At 39.4% G+C, this 12,840-nt stretch overlaps 1 protein-coding gene across 1 annotated transcript in view; it reads left to right on the top strand.

Moving 5' to 3' along the window:
- Positions 1–12,840, top strand: part of ANKH (ANKH inorganic pyrophosphate transport regulator) — a 96,303-nt gene that overhangs the window by 58,812 nt on the left and 24,651 nt on the right. Inside the window, exons 3-7 of the mRNA XM_072327753.1 lie at positions 5,379–5,497; positions 6,578–6,661; positions 9,085–9,255; positions 9,851–9,985; positions 11,204–11,296. Coding sequence (XP_072183854.1) covers positions 5,379–5,497; positions 6,578–6,661; positions 9,085–9,255; positions 9,851–9,985; positions 11,204–11,296 — 602 coding nt within the window. The remainder of the gene's footprint in view (positions 1–5,378; positions 5,498–6,577; positions 6,662–9,084; positions 9,256–9,850; positions 9,986–11,203; positions 11,297–12,840) is intronic.

The following is a 12,840-nucleotide window of genomic DNA, read 5'->3' as shown; positions in this document are numbered from 1 at the left end:
GAAGTACAGAAAGTCAGGAGGAAGAAAACAAGTGATGGTTGAAACACAGTGACCACAATGAATCACCACATTTCTAACCGTGATTGAAACTATTTGCTGTTTGTACGCACAGCTACTCACAAACAGCAGCCTCTACTTCCTTAGAACATCAAAACAGACCATTTCACCCAACTAACTTTGTTGCTTCAGCACCAACTGCCCGTACTGCTCCCTCTCAGAGGCTAACTCTCATGGGAGTGACTGGCTGAGCCAAACTACCCAAACTCACAGTTTGAAGCATAGGGTCCCTAAGTCATCACTGCAGCACATTCTAACCTGCAACAACTTTACCAGTAGTTCCTATAATTCTCCTGTGCAGGTAGTGGTAAGAACCAAGAAACTAACTGACTTGACCAAAAAGAACTGAAACAATATTCTCTCCCCACTTAAATTGTTGCTGTAAGCTTTGGTCAGTACATTATTCCTTCCTTTGCTGTTTCAGTTGTTATCTAGAAAAAGAAGATAGTATGCTGCCTTCCTTCCCTTGTGCTACTTTAGGAACAGCTACTGCCAGCAGTTTAATTTCCTTGTGGGTAGGAATGTAAAGCATCTATTTATTTCAGAGATTGGCTTTTGAGTGGGAATATTGGGCTATAAGAGAAATGATTCAAGATGATAAGCCTGTGTGTGCATATTTTTGGCATCTTAATAAATTACCAATTTGAGAGAGAGAATGGAGCTTTCATGTATAGGACATCATGTTCCATAATGCATTCCATAGGTGTTGTTCCTCTGTACTAAATAAGGCCTTTTAGCTCTTGTGCAGAAAACAAGGAAACAGCATTGTTCACTGCTTCACTAATTTACTGAGAAAGGTTGTACTGCAAAAGTGCATCTCCTTTTGCTTGTTAATATTGCTTTCTACAGTTCTCTGAGGTACTAGGAATGGCAAGAAGTTACTTCATTAAATGTCCTTTTTGCTTAAGTAGACACCCTTGGCTGGTGCCTGCTGCAGCTGACCAAAATTATATGATGGATCATTTGGCATCACCAGAACAACAACAAAAAAAAAAGGTGGGATTTTAGTAACAAGGGAAACACAGCAGACTGGCTGTCCAATAAGTGTAAGTGACCCTATTGTTTTGTTCCAGCTTATTACTGATGTGCTAACAGACATCAGCCTCTCATGCACAGATTGCACAGGTGTAAACTGTATCAGTTAGTAATTTTTTTCAACCTGCATGCACGGTCACTTCATATACACGAAAGTCCATTCCATGATTAGGTATCACAGTGGAGCTTATGCCAAAATGAGTTATTTTTTCCAGCCAGTCTTGTTCTCACATGGCCACTGTACTGGTCCGTAGTGAACTTTTTGCCCAGGAAAATGACGATAGCATAGGACCACAAACTGGAATATAAATCAGGCTTGCTTTTTATTTTTGTCTACAAAGAGATGATAAAATGTTATTAATTTTAAAAAGTTTCCTTCTTCACCATCTTCAGGTGGCTGTTGCTAAAGCATTGACATGTTTCCCCAGCTGACCCGCACCTTTCTTACAACACAGGGGCAATTTCTTATCAGCAAAGTATTCAAGAGCAAAGGAAGAATGAAGAAAACCTGTGACCACAGCATTTGTTGATTTTAGAATAGTAATTGTTTTTTCAGTTAAAACACTAATTTTGTAATCCAGGGACTTTATGACATTGGCAGATTAGGAAAAAATAACTAATTCAGTTTTACAACTATGGCTGATCACAAAGAACAACAATTGCAGTTATCAGTGCGCACCAAGTTTTTCCTGAGCTGGTTTTCTTATTCATTCACTGCTTTGAGCAAAAGAAAAATGTGGAGCTCAAGACATCCTGATCATCTGGCCTTCTGCACTGGGGACCCAAGCTGCTGCTTCTGCTATAAGTCAAGCTAATCAAAGACATAGAGAAACCTGTGTAACCTGTGCTATCTCCAAATGAAGACTTGCCATTAACATTACTTATTTTTAGCAAATCGGTATTTGGCTACCTTCCCAAATCACTTAGCCAGCATTGTCCCTGTGAGACATCATTCTGAATAGCGGCAGAGTCAGTTTTTATTTCTCAAGTGTCCAAATTCATTTTTAAAGCTGGCACTGAAGTACAAATATGAAATACATCTATAGAAAAAACCCACTTTAACCCCAAATCATTCTTGGATTATTATTTTTTTTTTTTTATTATTATTTGAGAAAAGCAAATATTGACATTTGAGGCTCTGTGTCTGGAAGTAAGTGGTATCACTTCCTGCAAGGGTTTCTTTTTGTTTTCCTTATGATGTAAGTATAACATGCTGGATTGCAGACAGCCCCAAGATGACCACAGTGCAGCTATTTGAGACTACTGGCATCATTAAGAGTGTGTTCACTTGTCTCAAGAATGCCTGAAGTTTATGTGGTAATAATCAGCTCATTGCAGGAATCAGTGTAGAGAAGAGGAGATCCAGTTAGGTGCACAGTATTTCACTGTCATTTTGTAAGCTTCTGGGTCTTAAGACAAAACTAGGAAAGACAAAAGCAAAAACTCCTGCTTAAATTCTGTTGTATCAGAAGCAAAACTAATCCATAGACATCAAAATAAATGAGTTATTATAAGAGCAAACTGACAGTTTATCTTGGAGTTGGACTTCTCTGTTTTAGCTGAAACGATGCAAGGAATGGGAAGAGCCATCTGCTTTAGATTGATGTAATATTCTTCAGCCCTGTTGCCTGTAATTAATTTCATACCATGCTTCATAGTAAGTATGTAGGGTTGCCCAAGGTTAAGTTCTGATTGCATCAGCAGTTGCTTTAGTCACAGCTCAGAGACACATGCCTGTATGTTTGTCAGTACATCTCAGCTTTTTGAGTCTTTCTGAGAATGGAAACATTCACTGACATCAGCAAAAGTGATTGTGTGCTTTCACACAATGGAAGAAAATAGTTAAGTATTTTAAAACTGTCTTTTAAGCTTAGCTTAGCCACTATTTTAAAATCAAAGTCACAAGAAAACTGATTTCTTTTGGATGGGGGAGAGAAGGAGGAATCTTAAAGCTTACAAAGCCTGGCTCTGATATCCTTAGAAATCCTAAAAAATGAGTGCTGCGGGCTGTGGTTATGTAAGTCCTTTGAGAGTGCCCTGCCAATAAACTACAACCCTGTAGTGAACTGGGTGTTCCTAGGTGTGAGAGTAGTTCAGCCTTTGACCCTGCTAATTCTGTGACATTTAATGGTTACTTAAAGTAAATCAACATACCAATAGCTTTCCAAGAAAAAAATATATATATTATTCATTTTCTAAACACTTTAAAAGTCTCATTTGAAGTTGGAAAGAAGACCAGAGGTTGAGCATGTAGAGATCACAAATGTTGACTCCTGTGTCATGATGTCTTTCCATCATTGCACTGATGGAGACCCTTTTACAAAAGCAGTCTCCTCAGCACCTGGCCTCAGATTCTGCTTGTTTCCATGTGAGGAGTAAGATTCTTGTATGCTCTGCAACCGTTTTTAAGCTTCTGTGCAGGAGGATTTAATGCATCTTCAGTACTGGACCTAAGAGAAAACTCAGTGAGTCTGGCCCTTATAGGTAGCTTTCCTCACAAGCTTTCTAAACCTTTTCTTCATTCTGGTAAGTCAATGTAGGAACACTGATGTAATGCCCTGCATTTAAAAGCAGCTTTTTACAAGAAGTTAGCATACAAAGATCCATGCATAACAGACAGTTTTCAAAATACTGAGTGAAAATTAGAGTATGTATATTGGTGCAAAAATAAGGGGCTGTGGTTTTACTTGTGTCTAGAGTGCTTAAGGAACTAAGCTGGACTCTCTGAACTCAGAAAAATCTGAAGTTTTGAAGGGAAACAAGTCCAATTGTCATGAAGAGGCTCAGATGGAAAGCTCGACAACTTGAGGATTGCTGGGTAAAATGAGAGACTGTGAGCCCAACTTTAGTAGATAGGGACCAGCATAGGGAAATGGGGAGGTTTTACTATTTTAATATATTTGGGGTTGTGTGAGCCTCAATCTTGTCTAGATTGAGTCTCGCACTTGTTCCCCAGTGCTGTTGGACTTCTTTCTGCTCCCTTGTCAGTCCTGTAAGCCATTTAGCTGCTGTATACTTAAGCCATCATGAAACAATGATGAGTTGAATTAAACTCTTTTTTAGTTGCTTCCAAACACTGTTTATGAGTTATGAGAGTTAGTTATGGGCTAGAATGATCGAGTTGCACAACTAATGCAAGTATTTGTGGGTCCAAAGATGTGGCCTGCTTCCATGAAAAGGATGACTTTCCTAAACTACTCCATGTAAAATTATACTGGAATACAAACTGAAGAACAGGAATGTGTTCACATTGGAAATCTTTATCTTAGGAGAGACACAGACAGAATAGTAGTGAGGTAGGACTACCCAGGTATAAATAATTTTGCAATTAGTTGTGCTGGGAGTTTTGACTGTACAGCTCAATCATGTTTTAAACAACCATTACCAGGGTGTAGATGAAGCTATGTGATAATAAGCAGATCTATAATATGATTTATAAAAAGTTGAAAGCTATTTGGATAACTGAACTATGCATATTTATGCAAGTACTGAAGTTCAGGCATGCTAGCCTTCCTTATTCCATATCATAGTTCTGTCTTCAACTCAACACCTTGAGAACTGAAATCTGTTGAGAAGTGTTTTAGCCAACGCTAAAAACTCTCCTCAGATTGAAAATGGACAGCAAATACAGTGATTCCCAGCAGTGCAGAACACCCTTTTCTGGCTTGTGGCTCCTGAGATGCCAGCTGTAAACAAGGAAATTAACAGCTGTTAGAGGCTGTGTAGTGCCCCAGCAGTCCCCGAAGAGGTGGTCATTAGGCAGTGAGGGAGAGGTACTCACAGGGCATAATGAGTGTGATTTATTGCATGCCTCTGCAATTCATAGTATTCCTTTTATAGCTTTGGGCAGGTTTACAGGTAATGTCATGAGAATGCAGTGGCAATAGGAGGTTTCAGGATTTATAAGGCACTATAACCCACGAAATACACAGTGTCTGGTGATAACAGCTTTTCTAACAAAGAGCTCTGAGTTAATGAAAGAGTGGTAGATTTTCTGGAATACCAGTGTGTTCATTTACCAAACAGATGTGGCATTTATTATACCCATCTCCCTACCCAGCCATTTGTTATCACTCCTCTGCCAAAGGTTACTTGGAAAAGGATTGTGAAAGCACTCCTTAGTGATAAACAGCATCTGGTGAGGCTGTAACATCCTGAAGCCCCTGCAGCTGTTTACTGTGTGGATGTTCTCTGATCTCCTAGGCATCTTTCAGGTACTTTGGGGCATCTTACCCAGAACATATACATAACCTTTATTTTTCATTCCTGTTCTTATGTCTCTACAGCATATAGCGATTTGGGGTATTACATAATTAATAAGCTACACCACGTGGATGAATCAGTGGGAAGTAAAACTCGGAGGGCCTTCCTTTATCTTGCTGCCTTCCCTTTTATGGATGCCATGGTGAGTGCATGATTCACAGCTGAATTTTAATATGAATGCTGTTTTTTACTTTGGTCTCTAAGTTTGCAAAGTCTGTTGTTTGATGGGAAAGTAAAGGTTTGCAGAAGGAAGGCATGTATTTTGCAAGCAGTAGCTCTTGATATTCATGAATGTGTTGTCTTCTGGTACATGGAAAAAGCATCTGGATGGAATTTGAGCATCTAGAGACCATGACAAATGTAAAAGTCCTAAGCTTCCTCGTCAGAGTTAATGTATGTGTGTGCTGGAAAGCACTGATCAGTCATCTTGTGATGGGCCACACAGACTGTTCATATGTGTTCTTTCAATGCAATTAGCAGTGAAAGAGTTGGATTTACTGAATGTTCTCAGATTACTTGCAGAGCTCAGAAGGAATAAACTCAGTACTTTCTCTAAGCAAATTTATTGAAAAGATATATCTTACCATCACTTCTTGCAAGCACTGCTAAGTCCAGCATATCTCAAGTGCATGGGCTGCTGCTCTCTTGATCACCAGGCTTACTACGTGTGGCTGGCACAACATAAACAAAGATATGGCAGCAATATTTCATTGCTATACTCCTGTATAAAAGTAGGAAATGATAACCTTTTTGTGGCATGCTTTCTCCTCTTAAAACAGTAGCTGACAATAAAAGGATGTTGATTCATTAAGTTTTTTTTTCCAGATGGGACTCAGTTTAGCCAATGAATTTTTTATTTCTGAGATGCATCCAATTTAAGAGTGACAAGAACCACTTTTCTGCTAGATTATTTAGTGTGATAATCTGTTCTATGCAGCATCTGTTTTATTAAGAACGGGCACTTCCTTACTGGCACTTCTGCTCTGAAATTTCTATTTAGTTAGTAAGTTTATTTCCATTCTTCCTTCTAGTCCAGGCCTAGAGGAACTAAGTGTTGCAGTGCTTTCTCTGCACTACTGGCTTAACATTTACCCAGGTTCACACCAGATGCTATTGTTTTTTATGTATCATATAACGTACCAAAAACAGCATTCTGGAACCTGAAATCTGTAACAGATGCCATAATCATTTCCCAAATTCTGTTCTGCCCTTTTTTTTCCAGGCATGGACCCATGCTGGAATTCTTCTGAAACACAAGTACAGTTTCCTGGTGGGATGTGCCTCCATCTCAGATGTCATAGCTCAGGTAATGGCTCCTCTTGGCAGTCACTGTTTCCATAGTGCTATGAACTAGATGCTGTCTTAAGCATTGGTGCTTTTGCACAGAGATTGGATTCTGTCTCTACCATGGGCAGCACACCAGAGGAGGTCACCTTTTGTGTGCTGCTCTCCAGTAGTTTCTCCACTCTGTGGAAGCTCTTTGCAGGTAGCTGTAGTTTAAGCTGCTCTCACTTGGCTGGATCAAGTTAAATTCAAAGCAGTGTCGAAAGAAAGGAAGCAGGGCAGTTTGGTTTAGGGCACCTCCAAATATGCGCTGGCATGGTTGAGAATCAAGTTGTGTATATATGTACACCTGGAAAATAGAAAGGTCAGACTGAGAGACTGATGACTGCTACCAGTTGTGGGGCTGATGGATCACTTTGACAGGCCTTTCTCCCCCACGTACCTTCTCCCCCACACTTTGCACAGTTGTACTGTGATCCTGAGTGCGGTATGCAGGCAGGGAAGTGAAGGCTTGATTATCCAGTCCACACATCAGTTCTGCACATGCTGTTTATTCTAGCGAAACAGTGGTGTAAACAATCTTCTGAGTGCCTCTGTAGAACTGCTCTTGCTAACAGACCAAAAGATGAAAGCCCAGAACTTCAGCAGAAGCCTTCTGTGCTGATACCCCCTGGGTGGTGCAGGGAAGACCAAACATTTGAACTTCCATTTGTGAGGGTGGTCTTAAATATCCTGTTTGCTTCGTATGAGACATGCTTATCAATATTCATATGCCTTGCTGATGTTCAGTGCTGTACCATTTGAGAACCAATATAGAGCCCTCTTTTTAAAGTATTTATAAACATGTTATTAAATAGAGGATCCCAGGGCCTGCAAACAGTTACCGTGCTGTCCCATTACCAGCTGAGGGAATGGCTGGGTAAGGAAGAGTATAATAATAGTACAGCATCAAAGGAAATATGAGGTCAGTAGCACTTAGTTCAGTTTTCTATAACATTTTCTTCATACAAAATAGGAGAAAACTATAAATCAGGTTAAACCATTCTGTCAGCTGTTATTCTATGTTTGGCATGTCTGTTCCTCTACACTACTACATTAAATCCCTGAAGATAATACCAATTACTCTTAATGACCTTAACACGCAGGCTCTGCTTTTGTTCTGACGTGACTGATCCTAGCTACATGTCAGGTCATTTACACCTAAATAGAGAAACTGGAATTCCTATTTTGGTCATGGTACGTGTGGCCTTTTCATAAGTGAGTGGGGTGCCAAGCTTGTGAGGAATAAGACACCTGTCATCTTCTCTCCAGTCTATAAAAAAGTATTACGCAGAGCAAGAGCAAATCTAGAAGACAAAATGTGGTGATTCTCCACACCCTGACTTTCCCTACACTTATTCCCTACGCAAGCAATAGGTGCACAGGAAGTAGATAATTCTCCTTAGACAGCCTTGTGTGCACATTTTGTGACTGACTTTGCTTACTGAAGAGTTCTTTTGTGGGGTTCGAAAAAGCTGTTTTACAAATCCTTTCAAACATCATGGGCTGCCTAATAAACACATACACAACATGAATTGAGCATTTCTTAAGCTCTAGCAATGAAGGACAGAACCTGCCCCTGAACAATGTGTTTTATATTTCTTAGAACTCATGGAACCCCTAGCAGGGTTATTTTTGATGCTGCTGTTTACAAACGCAGTTGGTTTCCCAGTTGTGACCACCATACAGAGACACTTTGAATTTAACAGGCATGCCATCAGCTCTTAATGGAAGAGAATAATATTGCATTAATCAATTCCTTTCATTTTCTGGATTGGGCATTTAATTCTGTATGTTTTAATTATGAGCTGTTCATTAGCCCAATAGTTTCAATTTTGGTTACATCAATGTAACACTCAGCTCAAGAGCAAATGAAGGAATATACTGAAAATGCATTCAGAAAAGTACAAAATTGGAATAACAAGACTTCCTGCTTCTAAATTTTGAGCTGAATACTTTAAGACATCTGACTTTTTAATTCTCACTTACTCCCCCCAAAAAATATAGAAGGCGGGGCTTAGAAGTTGACACTAAAAGCATGTCTTTAGCCTCAGTTGATATCAGGATACCTAATTATCCCGGGAGTGGTGGCACCCATACACATGCTTGATGCCAGACTTTACCAGACTTGAATGCCAGCCTCCTATTTATAGCATCTAGTCTGACATCTGCCCATGCCTTTAAGTACTCTATATTCAGCTTCTGTATGATGCTAATTTATTATTCTCATTTGTGTGACCAAATGCAGGGAAGAATCCTGACGGAAGTTTTGCATGCTGCAAGTCAGATAGCATAGCCACATGTTGTTGTTGGCTCAGACAGACTTGCTTGGAGTCAGAAGAGAGATATATTTCCCTGAAGTAACAGACAAGCAAACTACACATCTTTTGTTTGTTTGCTCTGCAGGTTGTTTTTGTAGCCATTTTGCTTCACAGTCACTTGGAGTGCAGGGAGCCTCTCCTGATCCCAATCTTGTCCTTATACATGGGAGCACTTGTCCGGTGTACCACATTATGCCTGGGATACTACAGGAACATACATGATGTCATTCCTGACAGAAGTGGGCCTGAAATGGGGGTATGTCTTAATATTTGGTGATGTTGCGATTAAGTGACTTCAAACTTCCTTTCTGTGTTACAAGACTCTATTAAACCACTATATATGAAGGGGTTGCTTGCTCCATCCTGCAAGGAAAACCATGTTTGTTTAAGAAAAGGATGATGGAATCTATTACAGAGCTATTAATCCTCAGAAGGCAGTGCATTAGGTGGTATTGATGTGCAGTCTGCTTAACATCTCAAGTGCTGAGCTCTCTCCTAATGCTGTAAGACAGCACCGAATGAAGCAGATGCTTTGTTTCATGGGGAAGAATGTCTCAAAATTCCTCTTTTTCTTTGAATGTTGTATTGGAGCTCACATAACTTTTCCTAATTAATAATTGGAACAATTATTCAGGTACCTCATGCATTATTTTTTGACATCCTTAACACAACTTCTTTTGAATCAATATTACTAACGCAAATGAGTATATTCTAGAGTCCTGCTATTTAAACGTATTGAAATGCACCAAACTGACAGTGGATGAGAAAAGCAGAATTATTTTCTCTGTGCTTTTGTTTCAGTTCAGTATGTCTCTTTCCAAAGCCATTTATTTTTTGTTTTCTTTCTCCAGGGAGAGGCTACAATCAGGAAGATGCTGAGCTTCTGGTGGCCTTTGGCATTAATCTTGGCCACTCAGCGAATAAGCAGGCCCATCGTCAACCTTTTTGTCTCCCGGGACCTAGGTGGCAGTTCTTCAGCCACAGAGGTGAGAAAGTCAGTGTTCCCTGTTACTTCTAATGATCATTTACATGTACTTGCCTTTGTGATTCTCTTCTTGGACATACTGTCAAGAAAAAGAAAAATCCTAAATACATGGGCATTTTTGCCAGGCCTACCAGCTTCTCACTCTCAGCAAGACCAGTAGTTTTTTTTCTTCACTGAACAGTTTCTGCATCCCAGGTTTTCAGGCTCAGCAAATGGCTCTGTTCTGGATCACTCTGATCCAAGAGACTTTTGTACAATTACCAGTAGTCCCATGTGCCACTGTTCTGTGTCATATACATAGGTTGCTCCAAAAGCGATGCTTCCTATTCATTTCTGTGGAAGCTACAGATAGAAAGAGCACATTGACACTGTTTGATAAACAGGTGTTTTTTTTTTTCAAAACAGCACTGAGAACAAATTGGTGCATAGCCAGTTTCCTGTGTTTGGATAGATCTTTCACCGGACAAGGACAGCAATTATATTTATAACAGGAAATTGTGATCAGATAACCAAGAAAATGTACACTGAAAGTTTTTAAGTGAAACACGCAGCAGTAGCTAGAAGTCTTTTTTCAACTCTGCCATAAAATAAGAAATGAATCTGAATTTAGGTGAATCAGATCTGAATAACAGATCTGATCCTGCGAACAAAGTGCAGTCAATGAGTTGGTTGGCACCAAAGTTGGGAGAGCAGGTTTCTTCTGTCTCATAAGTGCCTCATGCCCCACAGCAGTTTGATATTCAACTTCAGTCAGCCCTTGAGCCCTATAACTTTGGAATCAGTCTTGCTTAAAACTGTTCTAGGTATGAATAATAAAGGAAAATCTATCTAAATTCAGATTATGAAATATGATACAGGGCCCTAATGCATTCTGCTACTCAACTATCTCTAGATAAAATGGCCTGGGAGAAATGTGGGAGGGTGGTGTTCAGCTGAGCAAGGGGCACACATCAGGTGTCTGTCATCCCTGAGTTATCAGTGTGACAGTGAAATGGCAAAGCTGAGTAATGTAACTTTATTGCACAATGGATTTCCTGAGCTCCAAATGCCTGGCTGAGTGATGGCCATTCCCCCGAAGCAAAGACCTTCCAGTTACATGCCTGTTTTTCTCATTGTATCAAGGTCAATGGGGCAGTATTTGTGGAAGATGGCATACTATGTTAGTCTAACTGTTGTGCTCAAAGATTTGAGATCTATGTTTCCTTATCTCATTTCATAGGCAGTGGCAATTCTGACGGCTACCTATCCTGTGGGACACATGCCATATGGCTGGCTGACAGAAATTAGAGCAGTATACCCAGCTTTTGACAAGGTGAGTGCCCATCATATGAGTGTAGTAAATACATCTAGTGTGATTTCACATCCACGGTCCTCCTTTTTTACTCCATTACAACATTTTGATTTGAGGGTAGCTTAACTGATAATACCTGAGAAATTTCAGCCAAACTGATACAAAGAAGCTTAGTTCTTGTCTCCATAGAATTATAGAATCCTTAGAGCTGGAAGGGACCTCCATAAACAGGTGTAATAGATTATTTTGAAAATGGAGCAACCAGAGATTAAAATTAATGGCCATCTATTGTTTAGTTTCTCTTTATTTTTTGCTTTTGTTACCAATTGTTCTTTTTCTCAATGATAAGGTTTTCTTATAATCCCAGTTAAGATGAATTGTTTTTCAATGGCTCCAAGCTGTTGTCTGGTTTATGATTTTAACCTTAACTGTGTTACAAGATACTCAGCTATCTTTTGAATAGATACATGCTGTTTTTTCAAGGATTAAAAAAATCCTCACTAACTGTGAGGTAGCTGCATAGCTAATGAAACGAGGTCTCACAAAGTATACAGCAGTGAAATACTTCATGTCTCTGTTCCAGTCAGCTTGTTCTTTCTGTCGTGAAGTATATCTAATATGGGCTTGGGTTATTTTGTATTTATTAATATATAACAAAGATTGTCTCTTAAAATGGCAACAACACAGATAAACCATTGTTTTAGTAGCACTGACTTAGCTGACTGAGTATATGAAGAATTTTGTTGGCAAATGATGTGATTGCATAAGAGTGCGAGAACTGCTCCCGGAACAGAGTGCATAGTGAAAATAAAACCAAAGTTGATTTTGTTTAGTCTCTTTTTTACTCTGTTTTATAACTAGCACTCACTAACCCATAAGTTGTGTGAAGAACAGTCATGCTCTATGATACTTTACTTCAAACGCTAGCTCCTCTCCTTCTCTTTATTAACAAAGTAATGGCATCAACTAAACTTTCTGGTTCCAAATACTAGTGATAAACATACTTGCTTGCACAGGGATGTACTGAACTGAAGCAAGCCCCATTTGGTTTGATCCATGATATTTCCAAGGAGAATTCAAAAATTAAAAACAAAGTCAAATAGGTCCTAACTTCCTGACTTGCCAGTATGTAGCTAAACTGGATGGAATACAACATACAGATTTTCTCAGAGATCATGCTGCTGAGAAGAACCTGTACAATGCAAAAGTAATAGACCACAAAACAAAAATGGTTTGGAACAGAAACCACAGGGGTTGCTAACCTCATGTCTTATGAGTTATAACCAAATGCGTATCTCTCTCAAACTATTGCTTTGAAAAATTAACAGTAATTAAGAGGCTTAAATCCAGGTCTCACTTGCCTGCTAGAAGATGCACTCCTGGTTAAGATGGTGGCAGGGTTAGGCAATGATTTGTCAATTTATTTCAGTTAAAAGACTTCTTCTAGAGCTCTTGAGGAATAAATGTGAGGAAGAAAAGGTTAAGATATGGCATATGGAGGTGCAAGTGATCTAATTGCCAAAATGGTATGGAATAGGGATTTTAGTTGTGTGTTTTAAGGACAC

The sequence above is a fragment of the Excalfactoria chinensis genome, chromosome 2 (assembly GCF_039878825.1).
Source record: "Excalfactoria chinensis isolate bCotChi1 chromosome 2, bCotChi1.hap2, whole genome shotgun sequence".
Taxonomy (NCBI): Eukaryota; Metazoa; Chordata; class Aves; order Galliformes; family Phasianidae; genus Excalfactoria; species Excalfactoria chinensis.
This window is presented reverse-complemented; position numbering and strand designations above follow the sequence as displayed.